The sequence below is a fragment of the Vombatus ursinus genome, unplaced genomic scaffold (genome assembly GCF_900497805.2).
Source record: "Vombatus ursinus unplaced genomic scaffold, bare-nosed wombat genome assembly UNPS02014816.1, whole genome shotgun sequence".
In the NCBI taxonomy this organism is placed as follows: Eukaryota; Metazoa; Chordata; class Mammalia; order Diprotodontia; family Vombatidae; genus Vombatus; species Vombatus ursinus.
In genome coordinates this window covers 7,179,723-7,200,485 of record NW_020954594.1, presented here as the reverse complement: position 1 = coordinate 7,200,485, position 20,763 = coordinate 7,179,723, and the positions used below count along the sequence as shown (strand labels likewise).

Genomic DNA, 20,763 nt, shown 5'->3' with positions numbered 1-20,763 from the left:
TCTAAAGAGGATGACTGGTCACTGACTGCATTGATCCAGGTTCTGTAGTCTTTCAAAGTTATTTTCCTTGACATTGTTGAAGCCAATAAAACAATATCGTACTTGTAGAAATTATTCTTCTAATACTGCTCACTTCACTCTGTAGCAATTCATCAAAGTCTTCCCAGGTTTTTTAGAATTTGTCTTATTTGTCATTTCTAACTGTGCAGTAATATTCCATGATATTCATACATCACAGTGTGTTCCACTATTCCCTAATTAATGAGCACCCACTTTGTTTCCAATTCTTTGCTATGATAAAAAGTTCAGTATACAGGAGTGCTTTCCCTCTGTTTTCGACCTCTTTGGTGTATATGCTTAGTATTACCTCACATACAGTTTCTTGATTTGGGGGAAGGGATAAAGCTCCAAATTGCTTTCCAGAATTATTGAAACACTCCGTAGTTCCATCAACAATGCATGAATGTGCCCGGACTCCCCCCACTCTTCCAGCGATGGCTATTTTCACCTTTTGTTATCTTAACTAATCAGAGGATTATGAGAGTTGTTTTAATTTTAATTTTTATTATTTGGGATTTGGAACACTTTTTCCAATAGATGCTAATAGCTGCATTTCCTCTTTTGAAAACTGCCTGTTCATATCTGTCAGGGAATAATTCTACAGCCCTAATTCAACAGCCAGGCTTGTGGGAGCCAAGAGGAGAACAGAATTAGAGCAGGAAACAAGAGGAAGTCCAAATGAGAGAAGAGAACAAAGCTGAGATCAGCCCTTCAGCTGAGACTAGAAAACTGGTTACCTCTTCTCCCTTCCCCCATGAGTTTCAACAGAAACTGAGTCCTCGGGTCCCCTTGATGTTGTCCCCGCTCATGACATCATGGAAACCACTACTGCTTATGTGGCCCTGCTATGGGAACTCAGAACCTTACACCCAGCTGGAGGGAGGGAGAGAGTTCACAGGAAGACTTAGGGATAGGGCTAAAGGGGAAAGGCCTCTTTGGTCCTCTTGGTCCTAGTCTGAAAGCCATGGGGGTATTCCAAGACTAGACCAGATTCTAGAAAACTGGGTTAGGAAGGACTGGTTACCATTATCCTTTCTACACTGGAGAGAAGAAAGGCAAGGATGAGGCAGGAACTCAGAACAAATTCACAGTGGGTAAGAAGGCCAAGGGCTTGAAAGAACCAGCATATTCCTCATTCCCTTTGCAAGAATCAAGCAGAGCCCAAGTAGGCATTGACTGAGTGAAAAAGTGGAGAATTTTATTGGCTAAATAACTGGGGAAGACAGTTGTTGGCATGTAGCTGGGGTGCTGTTCCAAGTCATAAATTCCAGTGCTCACTTGTTCCTAGGTCGTTTGCCTCCAATGTGGCTATATGAGTTGTCATCTCGATCTTTGAGTGGCTAAAACATAAAGAGAAGAGAGAGTAAGGTCAGGGTTTTTTTTGTTTCTTGTGTTTCTTCTCTTGAAAAAGAAATCTCTTTACAATCCAGAGACCCCAAAGCGATCATAGCTATGTATTCACATTTCTCCCATGCCATCTGTTACTAAATTCCCAGTCTATCATACAATCCACTGTCAAATCTCTTCAATCCCCTAGCCTCAGTTTCATCCCTCCACTCTCATCCCTCTTCATTACTCACCTGGTAGAGTGCATCATTCTGCATCAGAATCTGCTTGTCAAAACCTGATTAAAGAGAAACCCAGAGAAGAAGGGTCAGTAGGAGATAGCCCACAGATGTCCAGGACATGGCTGGAAGGGACTGAACCCCAAATTCTGCCTATAAGCCCACTCAGAAACATTCAGAGAATGGTACAGCCCTTACCATCCTATAACCTTTACTTCCTTTGGGTTGATCTTGTTTATTCACTATTCAATAAACATTAAGTGACTGCTAGAGAGTAATAAGACATTAACATTACCCTCAAAGAATTGAAAATCTACTAGGAATAATAAGACGTGTAGGGGTAGAAATCGGACCTGTGACTTCATTAATATAAAGAATTCCCAAGAGGAAACTCGCTGTACCAAAGCACCTTCTCTGCAGAGAACCGCCAAGAATTCTCAGTGTCACAGAGCCAGTATATGCCAAAGGCAGAACTTGAACTCAGGTCTTTCTGGCTCTGAGGCCAAGTCTCTATACACTATGATGCACAGCTTCTCATAAGACATGTACACAAATAAATGTAAATTAGGAGACAAATAGATGAGGAATATAGAACACTATAAGATCATATGAAGGAGAAATCACCTTCAGCTAAGGCAGTCATGAAAGGCTCTATGAAAGACATAGAGTTTGAGCTGGATCAATAAGTTATCAGTAGATGGGGATGTGATGGGGAGAGGGCATGTGAACAGTAGGAGTATGGAAGTATAAAAACCTAGGAGGATTTAGAGAATGGTTAGTAGCCTAGTTTGCCTGGCATATGGAGTATTTGAGAGTAAATCCTGGTACAAGGTAGGCACTTCATAAAAGGCTGTTGATTGATAGGACTTGATAAGAGAAATGAATTATGGAAGACCTTGAATCTTAACCTGTTGATGATTTAACAATGGCAACTCCGAATGTCTTTTTTCTTCAAGTCTCCAGCTCCATCCTCTCCAGATCACTCTCAGAATATATCCTCACCTCCTACTTTATTTAGAAAGTTGAGGCAATCTAATGTGGATTCCCTAATCTTCACTTCTCCATTCTGTTAACACCCTCAATGTCCTTACCTAGTTTCAGAAGAAATAGTTATCTTATTTGCCAAGACTCACTTTTGCCCCTCAGTAGGCTAAACCCTGCTATTCCCATAATCTCGTTCCATCTACAGCTTAATAAATGCTTTTTCGTTCACTCTTTCGCTCATTCATTCATTCATTCATCTGTCATTCCCTCTTTTTCATGTATCTTTAATCTCTCCTCTCCTCTGGTTCCTTCCTTTTGTCTATAAGCATTCTCAGATCCCCTCTTTTCTAAACAAAAAAACAAAAACAAAAACAAAACAAAAACAAAAACAAACAACAATAACAACAAACAAACAAACCAAAAAACAAAAAACAAAAAACCCTTCCCTTGACTTCACTAACCAAAGAGGCAAGAATGGGTAGTGGAAAGAATGCTAGATTTGGAGTTGAAGGATCTGGGTTCAAATCCTAGCTCTGCCACATACTATGAAGTGTGATTTTGAGCAAGTCACTGCCTCTCTCTGGGGTTCAGTTTCCTCATAGGGAAGCAAAAATTACAATGTAATTGTAATGTAAAATGAGGCTACGGGACTAGACATAAGGTGTTTTCCAAGTTTAAATCTATAATCTCATGACTTATCATACTCTCCCCTCCTCCTTCAGGGCCAAAAGGAAGGGTCTACACAGGCTGGCTCTACTTCCTCACCATCTGCTCATTCCTCATCCTCATATAATTTGACCTCTGTTCCTAGTATACTACTAAAAGAGTTCTCTCTAAGAAAACTAATGACTGCTTACTGCTAACCTAATCTGTCCTCATCTTTCTCTGACCTCTCTGTGTATCCTGTTGAACACCTCTTCTTTCTTGACATTCAATCCTCCTTTGGCTTCTGTGCACTTGGCTCTTCCACCATATCTCTGACTACTTACTCCTCTTTCACCCTTACTCCTCTTTCTATACTTTTCCCCTTACTAAACTCCTCTACTCTCATAGTTTCAATCATCACCTCCTATTTAAATAATTCCTATTAATGTATTTCCACCCAAATTTTCCCTTACAGCTCCACCTACCTGCTAGAAATCTCCACCTGGATGTCCTGTCAACCCCTCAAACTCAACATGTCCAAAACTGAACTTATCTTTCCCCTAAACTTGTTCTTTCCCCTTCACCTCTATTCCTATCGATGGTACCATCATCTTCCCAGAATTACTGGGAAGATGAGTAACCTCAGAGTCAACTTTGACTTTCCCCTCTCCCTTATTGTCTAAATCCAATTAGTAACCAAGTCCTGTTGATTCCACTCCAGCAACAACTCTGTGATCTATCCCCTTCTTTCTACTCTCACTGCAACCATGCTGGTTAAGGCTCTCATCTCTTCATGCCTAGATTCTTATGATGACCTCCTATCAGCTCTTCCCGACTCCACTTCAGTCTTCTTCCAATCCATCCACGACACTGCTGTCCAAGTAAGCTGACTAATGAACCACTGATCAAGTCACCCCTCTGCTCAAAAATTTTCAGTGTCTCTTTATCACCTATCAAATACAGTATAAACTCTTGACACTGGCATTCAAGACCGCTGCAACCTGGTTCCTACTGGTTTTCCGGTTTACCATACTATTTCGTATTTATATCATAATTCACTTATCCTACATTCTACCCAAACAAGACTGCTTTCGTTTTCTGTTCTCATTCTGCCTTTGATTCATAGTTTAGTAGAGCTAATTGGAAAGAACCATAGAAATTATCTATTCCAAACCCCTCATTTTCAGATGAGAAATCTGAAACCCCAAGCAATCAAATAATTTGTTCAAGATCAACAAAGCAAGTAAGCATCATAGCTGATACTTGAACCCATGTCTTCTATCTCCTAATTTGGTGTTTATACCATGCAGCTTTCTTCTCTAGTCTTCATGCCTTTGGCCCCATATTGATCTGTTCAAATTCCTCTCTTCTCTCAAGTGCCATTTCCTTCTCTATGAAGCCTTGTCTGTCCCCTAGCCCTATCCACATAGCTGAAACTGGAAATGCTATCTCCCTGATTAAATTGATCATAGTTCTTTTCCTGGACATCTCCCTTATATCCTTGTGATCTGTATCTATTTATTTCCCTGCCCATATTAAATTATAAACTCTTTGAAAGTGGAATCTACATCATATCTATGTATTTCTAATACCTACACTGAGTAGGTAATTAGTAAGTGTTTGCTGAATTAAATTTATTCTGTAGGCAACGGTAATTAAATAGTGACTCATTAAGCAGTGGAGGGGGGAGGGAGAGCATCCCAAGAAGCACATGTGGGGATAAGCCTGTGCTATGACCCCTTGATAAAGGACATGCATGACCATCCTCATAGGTCTTGGTGAATCCTCATAACAAAGCTTCATATTAAGAAATTAATCTGGCAGCAGTGGGACCAGCAAGGGAAAGCCTGGAAGAAGGAGCCCCATGGAAAACCTTGGTTATGAATAGTTGAACCTAAAGGATGCCAACTTTGTCCCCTCCCCCTTGCACTAGCTTGTGCATGTCAAAGCTCCTCCAACTTACCTGCTGGAAGACACCCCTCCTCATGCCCTGCAAAGCAGTAGACTCCAATAGCCAGAATAAATGTAGCAATAACATCAGCAACCAGAATACCGATCAGGGAGCCCGAGTTCAATTCCACACAGTTCTGGCACACTGTGGAGAGGGAAAGGACACATGCCCTCTCAGTGCCAGGTAATGCTCCCTGATGGACTCCCTTGCCACCTCAGGACAGAGGCCCCAGCCCAATGCAAGACCACTTCTCCCTCACAATAACCTCTCATCCCAAAAATGTACAGGGAATACCCTGAAGCTCTCAGCTTTGGGAAAGATGAACCAGACAGTTTTCTTAACCATGCCACAAGCTCCAGATCCTAAGTTGTTTCCCTAAACCTCATCCAGAGAGCTGAGCTTTCTCCCTCACTCTACTAAAAAGGCATGTTTTGGTTCACACGGATTACTGTCTCAGCTCAAAAAGACTTGGATTCCACCCCTTAACATACAGAGCTCTCCCTACCCCCCAGCCAAGAAGCTCACGGTCATTACAATTAGGAGGAAAGGGGTCAGGGGACAGGGTGGATGTAGGGAAGGGATTGATGCTCATACTTCGATAATAAACATGCAGGACAGGGGACTTCTTGTCCTTGGCATCAGTACATTGATATGTTCCTCGGGGATCCTGGATTTTTCTTCCCAAGTCCACACTTTTATTGCTCGGATAACTCTTTTTTGATGATTCCTCCAAGGCCACCCATGAGAAATCCGTGCCATTGCACTTCAGAAATATCTTGTCCTCAGATTCCACCACTGATATGGATAAGGATTTGTCTAGGGAAACAAAAATTACAATTATGGAGCCCCTAAAGCCAATAGGCAAAGTGGGGAGGGAGACGGGGAGAAGGGAGGAAAGCAGTGAAAGGACCGTTCTTCACTTCTGCCACTCCTGTTAATGAGTCAACAGCCAATCAATATTGGGGACTGAGTCCTCATTGTGTTTTCGGTAGATCCAGGGAAAGGAAGAGACACACAGTCCCTATTCTCCAAGGAGATCAAAGTCTAATGACATACATCAATTAGCGAATAGCTAAACCAATTATGGTATATGAATGTGATGGAATACTATTGTGCCATAAGAAATTATGAAAGGAATGGTTTCAGAGGAACCTAGGAAGAGACTTCCATGAACTGATGCAAAATAAAGGATGAACAGAAACAAGAGAATAATTCATACAACAACAGAAATGTTTTGAAAATTAACAGTGTTATTTAAGAATTCTGATAAACACAGTGGTCAGCCATGGCACTAGAGGACTCCAGATGAAGAATGCTGCCACTCCTTGACAGGCAAGGTGAGAGAATCAGAGTGCAGACTGAGACACACATTTCTGGACCTAACCAATGTGGGGATCTGCTTTGGTTGGCTATTGTGTTACAGAAAGAGAGAGAGAGAGAGAGAGAAAGAGAGGGGGCAAGGATGGAGGGAGGGAGGAAGGAAAGACGGAGAGAAGGAAAAGAAAGAGAAAAAAGAAGGAAGGAATCTAGGCAGGACTTAGGCAGACAGAATGGACTTTTGGTCACTCAAAAAGCAGAATGAAAACAGAGACATCATAAACTGAATAAATGTGCACTGGTGGGGGGAGAGGGGCTCACAGCATCAGAGAATCCCCCAGCCTTTGCCTGAAGATTCCCAGTGAGGGAAAGCCCATTATCACTTCGGGATAGAGATAAAGCCAGAATTTACTTCTTTTTAACTCCTCCCCACAGCTCTTGGTTCTGCTCTCTGGGGTTAAGCATTCAGTCTTACTCTTCTTCCCCATGATAGCCCTTCAAATACTTGAAGACAGCTCTCATGGCCCCCCTAAATCTTCTTTTCTTCAGGATAAACATCCCCAGTTGGATGAGTTTCATCTGGGAAGATTTCCAGGAGGAAGCGAGAACAGATTTAAAGTGGGAGAAGGACTTTAATTGAAGATTGAGGCAGACAGACCCCTGCTGAAGAAGTTTCTCCAATTACACCACTCCCCAACCAGGATGCCCCTGTTTTACAGGATGATTTATATTTACTAGTTCCATAAAACATACATACTCCCTTTCCCTCTCTCATTAGTTTCCTTTGCCCACCCCTGCCCCGCACCAAAAAAAGATAAAAACACTGAAGGAAGGATTTCTCTTGGTCAAGGTGAGACCAGGGCACGTGATGGCTTGCAGAGACCTTAAGGGTTTAGGGTGAACAACCACTCACCTCCAAACCACTCAATTCCCACTATTCACAGGCTCTAATTCTCTAGAATCCAGTAATATTTTGTCTGCCCAGTGCCAGAGAATCCAGATAACTTACCTCCATCATCTGCCTGGACCACAGAGCCTGTGGAAAGAAAGAACACAGATTCAACTGGGCAGAGTCTATTCAAAACACAAAAAACTGCCCTGACAGTCCTGAGGAGACTTTTCTATTTGGTTCAACAATTTTGTTGTTCTTTCCTTCCCCTCAATATACCATTAGAAGTTACAGACACACACACACACACTAACACACACACACACACACACACAATTATAAACTCCTCAAGGAAGACACCTTTCTTGATCCTTAGTAAGGGTGGGGGTCCACACGTGTGGAACATTGAGTGCTGATTGATTTTGCTGAATTCTCCCTCCCTTCTCTTAAAATTCTCCCTCCCCTTCTCTTAAAAAAAAAAAAATCTTTGTTATAAGGGGATGGATCCCTGAAAGAGATAGAGGAAGCAATATTGGTGATATAAAAATAAAAAGATACCAGCAAAAAAATTATTTTGAAACTAAATTCCTCAAGGACAGGTGTCATGCCCCTCTGACAGCATCTTAATTTAACCCTTATCTGTGCTTAATAAATGCTTGTTAAATTGAACTGAATTGAGTTTTCATGAGTTGGGCCCTAGATCTCCAGGGGCAGGAGGCAGGAGGGGAAGGCGATAAAGATTCAGTGAGACATTTTTCCAGCCTAAGACAACTCAGAAGGTTGGCAGGAGAGATCTGTGACATGGGTGGTAGGATCCAGCCCAAAGCACATGGAAGCAACACCAGCAATGGGCCTTGGAGGTGATTGTTATAGTGGTGGCAGCAGCATCTTAGAGATTACAGAGGGTGCTTTGCTGTTACTGATTGATAACTCTATTCCCTATATAAAGTTCTGGATCCCACTTCCAGGGTGGGAAGGGGCACTTGTGATCAATCACAAGGGAACAGGAGCTCTGGTCACAGTTCCAAGGCAGAGAGGAGCACTAATGTTTGCGGTTGCAGGAGAACAGGGGACCTTATCACCATTTCAGGGCCAAGAGGCCCTAGTGCTTACATCTGCAGGGGACCAGAGGCCCTCCCTAGGTAAAGACAAGAGTACAGACCAAGAGAGCCATAACCCACCTCTCCCTGGATCACACCAACTTGGAAGCACCAAAAACTTACAGACTCCCCAGAACTAGCTCTAAAAACAGAAGTATGAAAAATCCTAAAGTTCGGGATAGTGCTTCCCCACTCCCAGGTGAGCAGAATCCAATTTTAACATAAAGTTCAGTCAAGAAAGAGGTTGAAAAATGAACAAACAACAACAACAATAACAATAACAACAACAACAACAACAACAAACTTGACCATAAAAAGATAATACAGTGGCAGGGAAGACCAAGATATAAATTCAGAAGAAGACAATAATGTGGAAATGGCTACAACCAAAGCCTCAAAGAAAAATGCTAATTGGACCCAAGCCCAACAAGAATTCCAAGAAGAGCTAAAGGAAGAGATAAGAATGTGAAGGAAAATTTGGGAAAATAATGCTTTTAAAAAACAGAATTGGCCTAATGGTAAAAGAGGCACAAAAATTCACTTAAGAAAAGAAATCCTTAAGAAGCAGAATAGATCAAATAGAAAAAGGGGTACAAAAATTCACTGAAGAAAAGAACTCCTTAAAAGCAGAAATGACCAAATGGAAAAAGAGGTACAAAAGCTCAGTAAAGAAAATAGCTCCTGGGGCAGCGAGGTGGCACAATGGACAGAGCTCCAGCCTTGGAGTCAGGAGGACCTGAGTTCAAATCCGGCCTCTGACACTTCACACTTACTAGCTGTGTGACCCTGGGCAAGTCACTTAACCTCCATTACCTCACCAAATAGGAAAAAAGGAAGAAAGAAAGAAAAAAGAAAAGAAAATAGCTCCTTAAAAATTAGAATTGGACAAATGATAGCTAATGACTTCATGAGACATCAAGAAACAAGAAAACAAAGTCCAAAGAATTAAAAAAAATAGAAGAAAATATGAAATATCTCATTGGAAAAACAACTGACCAGGAAATAAATTAAGGAGAGATAATTTAAGAATTATTGGACTTCCTGAAAGCCTTGATCAAAAAAAGAGCCTGGACGTCATATTTCAAGAAATTATCAGGGAAAACTACCCCAATATCCTAGAACCAGAGGTTAAAATAGAAATTGAAAGAATCCACCAATCTCTAAAAGAGATTCCAATTCCCAGGAATATCATAGCCAAATTCCAGAACTCCCAAGTCAAGGAGAACATACTGTAAGCAGCCAGAAGGAAATCATTTAAATACTGTGGAGCTACAGTCAGTATCACACAAGATTTAGCAGCTTCCACATTAAAGGAGTGCAGGGATTGGAATATGACATTCAGGAAGGCAAAGGAACTAAGACTACAATCAAGAATCACCTACCTAACAAAACTGAGTATTATCTTTCAGGGTAAAAAAAGGATATTTAATGAAAGAGATCACTTTCAAGCATTCCTGATGAAAAAACCAGAGCTGAATAGAAAATCTGACATTCAAACACAAGATTCAAGAGAGGCATAAAAAGGTAAACATGAAAGAGTAATAATAAAAGACTCAATAAAGTTAAACTAATTATATTCCTATATGGGAAGATGATACATATAACTCCTAAGAACTTTATCATTATTAGGGCAGTTAGAAAGAGTCTACATAGACAGAGAGCATGAATGTGAGTCAATTATGTTGAGATGATCTCCAAAAAAAAAAAAAAAAAAAAAAAAAAAAAAAAAAAAAAAAAAAAATGAAGGAGTGAGAAAAGAAGGGAGAAGGGAGAGGTAAAATGGGGAAATTTTTCTCACATAAAAGAGGCTTGCAAGGAAGAGCTTTTATAATAGAAAAGGAAATGGGGAGGAGAGTAGCGGGCAATGCTTGAACCTCACTCTCATCAAAATTGGTTCAAAGAGGGAAGAATATATATACACAATCAGTTGGGTATAAAAATCCATCTTACTCAACAGAGACATAAGAGGGGAAGAGGATATGAGATATGGGGTAGGGGAAGACTAAAGGGAGGGCAGAATAAGGAAGATAGTGGTCAGAAGCAAAACAGGCTTTTGAGGAGGGACAGGATAAGAAGAGAGAGAGAAGGATAAACAGAAAAAAAATAAGATGCAGACCACCACCTTTCTGCTAGGACTTTACCTGAGGCATGTTGCAATTAACTAGAAACAAAGCTCATTTTACTTCACAGTAATATCTGACATTTGTGTAACTTCAATTACATTTTAGATTGATTCTTTCCTGAGGTGGTTTCCAGGGCTATTCTAGTCTCTGTGATAAGATGAAGATCTCTATGAAGATGAAGACATCTTAGTATCAGCCACCCCTTCACAAAATATCTCTCAGGGTGAGTTTGATAGTTTCAAGGTTAGTTTAAATAAATGTGAATTCAAAGGAGCTATCTATAATGAAAAGGTTTAACCAGGGTCCTCTTTTTTTTTTAAGTTCTACCATCTTTCTTTGTCATCTCATCAGTCCACTTGGGTCCAATTATCATCTCCATGCAGAGGATTCCTAGATCCATATGGCCATCTCTAGTCTCTCTAGTCAGGAGAGACTAGTTTCTTCTTGCTGTTCCTCAGATAAAACATTTCATTCCCCACCTCCATGCCTTTGCAAAGGCTGCCCTCCATCCCTGGAATGCCCTCCCTTGTCATTCTACCTCTTAGAATCCCTTAGTTTCCTTCAAAGCTCAGCACAAATGCTACTTCCTACATAAAGCCCTTGTGGATCCCTTCAGCTGATGGATCCTCCTTGTGAAGTTACCTTGTATTTATTTTGTTTATATTTATCTGTGTATCTGTCACTTCTCCCCAAAAGAATGTAAGCTCCTTGAGGTCAGGGACTGTTTCATTTTGTCTTTGTAGCCCTAATGTCTAGGATAGTGTTCAATAGATTGTAAGGGTATACTAAATGTTTGTTGATCGACTGGTTGCTTGATATGTGGTACAGTCTTGTTACATTAGCAGAGAAACAGAGAGGGAGAAAGAGACAGAGACACAGAGACAGAGAGTCAAAAAGATGGAGGGAGGGAGGGAGAGGGAGGCTAAGAATATCCCCTGATGCCAAAGGAATTAAACTAACCCCTCTGTTTACAACCTTATTTGAACTATTCATGATCAAAGACAGCTAGGATTTGTTTATTCCAGACTGGAGCATCCAGTTACCTTTGTCTACCTCAGGTAAAATCCAAGAGGGAGATTAGGGGGTGGGAAAGAAACAAGCATTTATTAAATGCCTACTACTATGTGTCAGAGCAGCTAAATGGCACATTGGATAGAGCACCAGGCCTGGAGTCAGGAAGACTCATCTTCTGAGTTCAAATCTCACCTTAGATACTTACTAGCTGTGTGACTCTGGACAAGTCATTTAATTCTTTTTGCCTCAGTTTCCTCATCTGTAAAATGAGCTAGAGAAGGAAACGGCAAACCACTCCAGCATCTTTGCCAAGAAAACCTCAAATGGGTTCATGAAGAGTCAGACACGACTGAAATAACTCTATAACAACTATGTGTCAGGAACCATACTACATGTTTTACAAATATTATCTTATTTGATCCTCACAACAACCCTGCAACAACCCCACTATTATTATTCTCATTTTACAATTTCCTCAACTGAGGTTAAGTGACTTGCCCAGGGTCACACAGCTAGCAAGTATCTGCAGTTGAATTTGAATTCAGGTCTTCCTGACTCCAGGCCCAGTGCTCTATCCCCTATACCACATAGCTGCCTCTAGCAGAGGTTCCCCCAACCCCCTCAAATGTCTGTGTGCTATCCAGAACTAGTCTTTTGCTTAGACCACTTGGTTGCCACAGACTCTGATATCCAGAGCAAAACAAGGACAGGGGATGGTGATAATATGTTTTATATCCTTTTTTATATGAGTGAACATTCCACTAGTGGTTCGTCTGCTATCAGTAAATCTTGTAGTTAGATCAACTTGGTGTGAGGCTGTGTCTCCTCATTTGCAACATGAAGGTCATGGGCCGGATGACCTCTACAATCTCTCCTAGCTCTGAATCTACGATTTTAGGGAAATTACATCTTTTGAACTCCTCAAACCTGATGTAAATATTCTGTTCTTATTTCATGTTGATTATTATTATATTTAAGTCACAGTATGGTATTTTCTGACCCTGTGTTCTAGGAACTAACTATGAAATGCAAGGACATCATCTATATAATCCAAAAGGCTATGCTTCTTGAATTCTTCAAGTCTTGGTTTAAAGACACCAAAGATGCAAAGATCTTCTTTTTCAGATTTCTAAGGCATACCTGGCCCCTCAGAGAACTACAGTTATCCCTTCCCCATCACAATTTTCCCCATTGTGGTTTCGATATATCACAGGTCAGCATAAGAAATTAAAGGGGAATTTTTTGAGAGTTCTACGGAAACTTCAGACAACATTCAAAGGCCAGCAAACGATACACAAAAAGTTTAGAAACTCAGGGATGCATTAAATATATGTATAGTATGGTATAATAGCAACATATTTTATCTTTTAATACCATAATAATTCAGATGTCTTCTCTGGTACGAAGGGAAGGTCAAAAAATTGTACATGGATTTTCCAGATCGCACCACTAACCCCTGTGATAGGGAAGGGATAACCGTACTTCACATGGAAACTTCAGCTACCCCAGGGTGGTTAGTCACCTCTCGATTTGTCCCAGCCATCTAAATTATTAGTTTGATAGTACAAGACTCCCCACCACCATGCACACACTCATACACATAGCACAAACTCAACACTAAAACAACTTGAATCATAGTCACTTTCTGGAAAACTGTAGACCTCTGGCTAGGAGCTAGGCCACAGAGAGAAGAGGGAGATGGAATGTCTGACCGTCCTCTGCCTTTGCGCTCCTGAGCACCGTGAGGTGGGCCAGAGGTGTTCTCCATCTTGCCCAGGCTCAGGAAGTCAAAAGGAAGAATGAACAAGTTGAATTCTCTCTTAATTCCTCCTCCTGAGCACCACGTTAATTCGAGCTAGTGATTCAACATTGCCAATATAATTGTTTATAATTGTAGAATCTTGGAACTGGAAGGGATCATAGAGATCATGTAGTCCAGGGGTTCTGAACCCCTGGGCCAGTCTGATGAAGCCTATGAACTCCTCAGAATGTTTTTAAATGAATAAAACACATACAATCCCAAAGGAAATGAGTTATATTAAGTAGAGTCATCAAACTATTTTTTAAAATCCACAAAGCCCAGATCTAGTCCACCCTCTTCATTTTTACAGATAAAGAATCTGAAGCTCAGCAACATGCAGCAACTTACCCAGGGATACACAGCAAGCTAATGGCAGAGCTTGAATTCCTAACTCCTAAGAATGTCCCCTTTACAGCACACTGGAAAGGCCCTATGTAATTTGGCCTCACTGGTGGAAGAGCAGTAATTTAGAGACAGTCTATTCCCTGTGGTAGAGGGGAAGAACGCTAAGAAGTCTGGGAGTGAGGAGATATGGGTTTGAATTCTAGTTCTGCCACTTATTTAGCCGGGTAACCTTGAGCAAAGTATTTTTATTCTCTCTGAAATGCCGTTTCTCATCTGTAAAATAGGGGTGATAATTACACGAGTGCCACCTTCTACACAGGGTTATTGTGAGGGTCAGATGAGACGACGTGCTTTGTCAACCTTAGAACAGTATAAAATATAAACTACTATTATTAAGCCTAAAATGGGTTCAAATAGAATCCTCTAACGTGATGGTGTCAAACTCAAATAGAAAGGGATCCATGAAGTCACAAACTAATTTAGAAAACCAAAAAGAAATATTAGCTATGCTGTATTTTTATTTACTTTGTTCAACACTTTCCAATTATATTTTAGTCTGATTTGGGCCACACTAGGGAGTTTGGGGGTGGCTTGGCCAGTAGGTGTGAGTTTGACTCTTCTGCGTATCTGAGGTCTCTGGGCTTTGGCCAGACTGAGACAAAGACCCCACAAAGGAAAGAGGGAAGTAAGACACTGACATTTCTCAGGCTCTGCCCTTACTGATGTCCCCCTCCCCCACTCCTTAAAGGGCTACAGGAAAAAACTAAGGCTCTGAATATGGAAAAAGAATTTTCAAGTACCCGGTTGTGAGGCCAAGCTGGGATAAGGACCCAGAAATGCCTCATCCTAACAGGTGGCCTCTCCCCCAAGTTCCCTCTCCTCTATTTCCCATCCATTCTGGAAACCTTACCCTGGAGAAGAGTGATGGTCAGGATCAGGCCAGCCAGACACAAGTCCCACTTCATACTCCACCTGTGAATCTCCTGGACAGCCATGGAACCAGCTTCCTCTATGAAGGCCCACCCACTCTCTTCCTTCACTCTTCACGCCTTGCAGAAAAGGTAAGAGGTGCTGGGCAGAACCCGTAAAGTTCACAACCACATCTCTGAATTGTGAGTGACAAGAGATCACCAGAGTGATAGGGGGTGGGGGAGGAAGGAAAGGGGACAGGGAAGAGGCAGGTGCAAACTGATCTTTCTTTCTGTGCAGGGAGGCATTGGATGCTGGGTAAGGGGAGGAAACAGAGGGTAAATAAATATGCTAGAACCCTCTAAGAGGAGTGTGGGACATCCAAAGCAAGGGGAGAGTGGTGGGATTGTAAAGACTCTGAAACCAAAGTCTTCTCTTCCGCGAAGCAATAGAAAGAAATGAAAATTGCATAATTATCATTAGTAATAATTGGTCAGTAAACATTTATTAAGTGCCTGCTATGTGCTGGATACAACACTAAGGGCTGCAGATACAAAGAAAGGCTAAAAACAGTCCCTACATTCAAGGAGCTCACAATCTAATGGGGGGCGACAACATGCAAACAACTACGCACAAACCATGCAGAGGAAAAATTGGAGGTAATTAACAGAGGGAAGAAACTAGAATTAAGGGAGATGGGGAAAGGTTTTCTGTAGAAAGTAGGATTTTAGTTGAGACTTGAAGGAAGCCAGGGAAGCCAGGAAGTGGGGGTGAGGAAGGAGAACATTGCAGTCATGTGACAGTCAATGAAAATACCTAGGTGTGTCATACAGGAGGAAAGCAAAGAGGATATTAGAGGGGGTAGAAATCGTGTAATGCATAAGAATACTGGAAAGGTAGGTGGATCCAAGTTGTGAAGAACTTTAAACCCTAAAAAGAAGATTTTACATTTGTACCTGGAGGTAACAGATTTTTGTTCTTGTCGTTCAATCATTTCAGTCACGTCTGACTCTTCGAGACCCCATTTGGGGTTTTCTTGGCAAAGACACTGGAGTGGTTTTGCCATTTCCTTCTCCAGCTCATTTTACAGATAAGGAAACTATGGCAAACAGGGTGAAGTGACTTGCCCAAGGTCATATAGCTAGGAAGTATCTGAGGTCAAATTTGAACTCAGATTTTCCTGACTCCAGGCCTGATACTCTACCCACTGTGCTGCCCCAGGGTATCAGAGAGTCATTAGAATCTACTCAGAGTGAAATTTAAGCAGGGTGACAGAGTCAGACCTGGGCTTTAGTACAATTGTTTTGGCAGCTTGGAGGAAGAGTTGAAGTGATAGAGAGGCCTGAGGCAGGGAGACCAAAAAGGAGGCTACTGAAATAGTCCAGGAGAGAATTAATTAGAGCCTGAAGCAGGATAATGGCTCTATGGATGGTGAGAAGGGAAAGAATGCAGGAGCTGTGGAGCTGGGAGTCAAATGAGAATAATTTTTTAAAACAAATTTATACAGCATTTTAAAGTTTGCAAAGTGCTTTCCTATAAGGTAAGTGGAACAAGTATTATTATTATTATTATTGTGATCCCCATTTGACAAATGAGGAAACTGAAAAGTTTAGTGACTTGCCTATTATCACCTTGCTAATAAGTGTCAGGTTCTAACCAGAGCCTTTGATTCCAGGGCTCCCATTTTAACCACTGTGACAAAATGTGATCAAATCTGCATATCACCCTAAGGGAGGAGGCTAAAGACATTCCTGGAGACATCCAGGGCTTCCCCCCCCCAAGCCCATTTATCCTAGGGTCCTTCTCCTTTACTCTAGCTCCCCTCAACAAAAACAGAGCCTCTGAAAGGGGAGTCCACATTCTCCCCTCCCTCCTACTCTGGCCCCGCCCCCCCTCCTTCCATTTCATCCAACCCTAGTCTCTGCCATAGAGCACAGAGTAAGAATAGCTTTCCCCTACTGCCTTCTTTTCTTGCCCCTGCCTATAGCCCTTTTCACTCACACAGGAGGCTGTGGTTTGGTACTCTTACTCCCTATCCTCCACCACAAGGCCCAGCAAGAGAAAGGTGGGGCCAGACTAGGTACAACTCAGCAGGACACCGACCCCAGCTGCTACCAGGGGAAAAGGACCCAAGCAGAACATGAAGTGGGACTGGCATCCAGCTGGCCTGATCTTGACCATCATTCTCCTCCAGGGTAAGGACTTTAAAAATGGGTGCAAAAAGGAGAAGAGGGTTCTCGGGGGGAGAGGCCACCCCTGAGGGTGGGGCACATGTGGATCCTCACCACAGCTTGGCCCCTTGGAGGGGTACTGGTAGGGCTCAGTTTTCCTGATGTGATCCCAGGTGGGCGCGGGGAGGAGCCATCAGTGAAGGCAGAGGTTATGGAGGACAGGACCTGAAGAACAGCAGTCCTTCATGAGGCTTGTGCAATCCTGGCACCATCTCAACCTGACAAAGCCAGAGTTCTCAGATGCACTAGAAAGAGAACTCTGCAGCCTCCATCTTGGGCTTGAAACTTACATCAAAAGCTGTGGGACCAGGGGCTCAACAGGAGGCAAAAAAGAGGCCCAAGGCTGGGGTTGGGATTAAACCTGAGTATGGTCTAATGGAGTCAGGACACTTGGATTCTAGGCTCATCTCCACTACCAGCTAGCTGAGCGAACATCATCTTTCCTAGCCTTAGGATGACTGTAACAGACTCCAAACTGGCCTCCCATCTTTTCTGTCTCCCCTCTCTCAAATACATCCTTCAACCAATTGCCTAATCATTTAGCCAGTGAAAAAGGCTAGCAAAGTCACTCCCCCTCCTCTCTTAACTCTAGGATAAAATACAAAATCCTCAGGTCAGGATTTAAAGCCTTCCACAATTTGGTTCCTGTCTGGTCTACCTTTCCAACCTTATTTCACATGATTCCCCTCCATATACTCTATGCTCCTGCCAAAGAAGTCTACCTTATTCCTCCTTGATGTTCCAATGCCCACCTCTGTGCCTATGCAGAGGCCATCCTCCATACCTGGAATGTACTCCTTCCTCTGTCCTACCTCTAGGGAATTCTAACTTCCTTCAAAGCTCAGCTCAGGGACATCTTTTTATAGAAAGCCTTTCCTGATACTCACTTTCTCTTCAAATAATCCTGTATAATCATTGCACATTTTATCTGACCAATCCTCCTCCTCCTCAGGAATGTGAACTCCTTGAGACCAGGAAGTATTTTATCTCACATCTTTGAAATCCCCAGCAGAGCCAGTGCCTGGCATGTAGTAGGCACTTAATCAATGTTTGTTCAATTGGATTGGAAGGCATTAGACTAATTGATCTCGTCATGAAAAAACATTCAGCTCTGACAGTCTACACTTCGTCTATCTGCCTTGCCCAGTGGGTAGAGCTACATTGGGCACTGAGTATCTAGGCCCAGGAACCTCTGATGCAGAGCTGAGAGAAAACTCAACAAGCCATTTTAGCTTTCACACTTCTGAGCCTGAGTGAAAGGAAAGGGACCTCTGCTCCTCCTTGCAGTGTCCAGGAAAGAAGAAACATGGTCAAGGGTTCTGCTTCCCTCTTGTCCATCTCTAGCTCACACTGTCCTGAACTAGGCTTGAAGCCAGGAGCCACAGGTAGAATTTGCTCTTTCTTGGAAGGTGATCCTGATTCCAGATGTTTCTAGTGCTGAGTCTGTACTCTACGTCTGGGACTGGTCTAAACCATACAGATAAAAACCTGGAGATTACTGGGTGGCAAGCTCCAACAAGATAACACCTGAAACACATCTCTGAGGAGCCATATGAATATATGCTCGTGTGACACATTGTGCCTCATCTATGCATTTACCATGTATTATTTCATATTCCACTTATTTGTATATATGTCATGTTGCTCTAATAGACTAAAAGCTCTTTGAGAAGAGGGGCTGTTATCTGAATTTTGTATCTCCCCCAGGAATTAGCATGGTAGGAGCTTAATAAGTGCTGGATATAACTTAAATGAATTCTGAAAAGCATATTGATCCTTTGGGCAGATATACACACATCTAGCCGACTCCAATCAGGGTTTCAGGGGCTGAAGATTTGGACTGTATAAATGCCCCTGAATCCAACTTGGCAATTGAAGTCAAAAGTCAGGCTCAATGATACCCATTGCCCTGGATTAAGATTTGAGCCACCTCAGGACTATCAGAGACATATCTTATCCATATTTCATCCAGACCTTTCCTACATTATCTTAACCCCACTTTCTTTCTATTTCTTTCCCTCTGCAGGTATTGTGGCCCAGAAAGAGCAAGGTAGGAGAAATGTCTTCTTTGTGTCCTCATATACTGTAGGCAAGATTAGACAGTGGAAAAAAATGCTGGTTCAGGAGTCAGAAATTGATATGAGTTCAAATCCCACCTTTGATAATTACCACCTATGTGACCTTGGACAAGTCCCTTAACCTCCTTGGACCTTAGTTTCCTCATCTGTAAAATGAGAGGGTTGAGCTAGATTGTCTCTGAGGTCCCTTCCATCTTCATATCTGTGAGCTAAATAAAATGAGCAGGGAAACTTGCTCATCCTAGACCCCTCAGTTTCCAACAATTAGGCTAAGGTTCTGTGAATTCACCTGTTCTTTGTGTGAAGTGGGCAGATGGGAGGTGGGGAGGTGGCAAGAGAAAGGGAGAAATGGAAGAAGAAATTGTGTCTCACATGCCAAAAAATGGGACTAGCATTTTCCAGCCATCTTCTCTTGAAAATGGTTATCACATCCTTCAGGAAGGGAACATGTTTCAGAGGTGAGATCTGTCACAAGCATGTGACTTTTCATAACCCAGGAAAAAAGCCAGTGGACTTGGATGACAATCGCCAAGATGGAACTGTACTACTAACCTGCAACTTTAAAGGGGATCAAACTGTCCAGTGGATTGCAGGGGAAGTGATCCTAAAGGAAACTAAGAAAACATTGAACCTGGGAAGTATCTTCAAGGACCCCCAAAATGTGTATTGGTGTAGAAACTCAACAAATGCAACAACACCTGAAGAGCAATCTCTCCCACTTCATGTGTATTACAGAAGTATGTATCTTCCTGCCTTTCTTTTTTGTAAGAATAAGGGGAGAAGAGCATGCTGAGCTGGAGAGCTAGAGGCTAAGTAGAGCTGGGTGATAAAGTCTGATAGGCAGCACTCAGGAACAGGCAGTAGCCCCCTAGCTCCCTTAAAAGAGACTACCTATGGGGCAACTAGGTGGCGCACTGAAGTCAGAAGGACCTGAGTTCAAATGTGACCTCAAACACTTGACACTTACTAGCTGTGTGACCATGGGCAAGTCACTTAACCTCAACTGCCTAAAAATAAATAAATTCTTTTTAAAAAAAAGAGACTACCTAACCCTATTATGCTCTGGCCCTACCTTGAATACATCCCCCTCTTGGGATGGGACAGCTCAGATGTTTCTATAAGTTAAGAGAGAGAGGAAGGTTCCGTGGGAACACAGGCTAGGAGGCTATTGGCCAAGGGCAAAGGATCTAGACAATCTGCTTCACCACAGAGATCTTAAAAGTGGTATCCATTATGGATCAGGGGAATATTAAGAGGGTATAAGTGCATTGTCCAATGATTTTTCAAGTGGTCCCTAATACTCTGCAATGGGACAACCCTGAAGGGCTATCTTAGATAGGACACATCTGCCTATGAGGAAACAGAAGTTACCAAGGAGAATATTTGCCAGTATCTTTTAAAGGTATTTTTCCTTTTCCTTCCTCAGTGTGCCAAAACTGTATTAAGTTGGATGGAGCCACTCTATCAGGCTTTATTTTAGCAGAAATCATCACTGTTTTCTTCCTTGCTGTTGGTGTCTACTTCATCGCAGGGCAAGACGGAGTATGGCAGTCAAGAGGTAAGGGACAAAAGGAAAACTCCCAGAATATTGTAGCCAAATTCCAGAGCTCCCAGGTCAAGGAGAAAATATTGCAAGCAACCAGAAAGAAACAATTCAAGTATTGTGGAAATGCAATCAGGATAACACAAGATTTAGCAGCTTCTACATTAAGTTTAGGACCACAGGGCTTGGAATATAAAATTCAAGAGGT

The 20,763-nt window shown here is 42.2% G+C and overlaps 2 protein-coding genes across 2 annotated transcripts in view; one reads left to right on the top strand and one right to left on the bottom strand.

Annotated features, from left to right (window-relative positions):
• Positions 1-1,237: 1,237 nt before the first annotated feature.
• On the bottom strand, positions 1,238-14,949 carry CD3D (CD3d molecule). The gene is made up of 6 exons (XM_027835665.1): positions 14,705-14,949; positions 7,532-7,558; positions 5,800-6,021; positions 5,218-5,349; positions 1,641-1,684; positions 1,238-1,400 (listed from the first exon to the last, which is right to left on the bottom strand). The coding sequence occupies exons 1-6, from the start codon at positions 14,787-14,789 to the stop codon at positions 1,335-1,337; spliced, it is 576 nt and encodes a 191-aa protein (XP_027691466.1). The 5' UTR covers positions 14,790-14,949; the 3' UTR covers positions 1,238-1,334.
• A 1,679-nt stretch (positions 14,950-16,628) lies between these two features.
• Positions 16,629-20,763, top strand: part of CD3G (CD3g molecule) — a 6,129-nt gene continuing 1,994 nt past the window's right edge. Inside the window, exons 1-4 of the mRNA XM_027835688.1 lie at positions 16,629-16,898; positions 18,961-18,984; positions 19,510-19,749; positions 20,439-20,570. Of these exons, the coding sequence (XP_027691489.1) occupies positions 16,844-16,898; positions 18,961-18,984; positions 19,510-19,749; positions 20,439-20,570 (451 nt within the window). The 5' untranslated portion in view covers positions 16,629-16,843. The remainder of the gene's footprint in view (positions 16,899-18,960; positions 18,985-19,509; positions 19,750-20,438; positions 20,571-20,763) is intronic.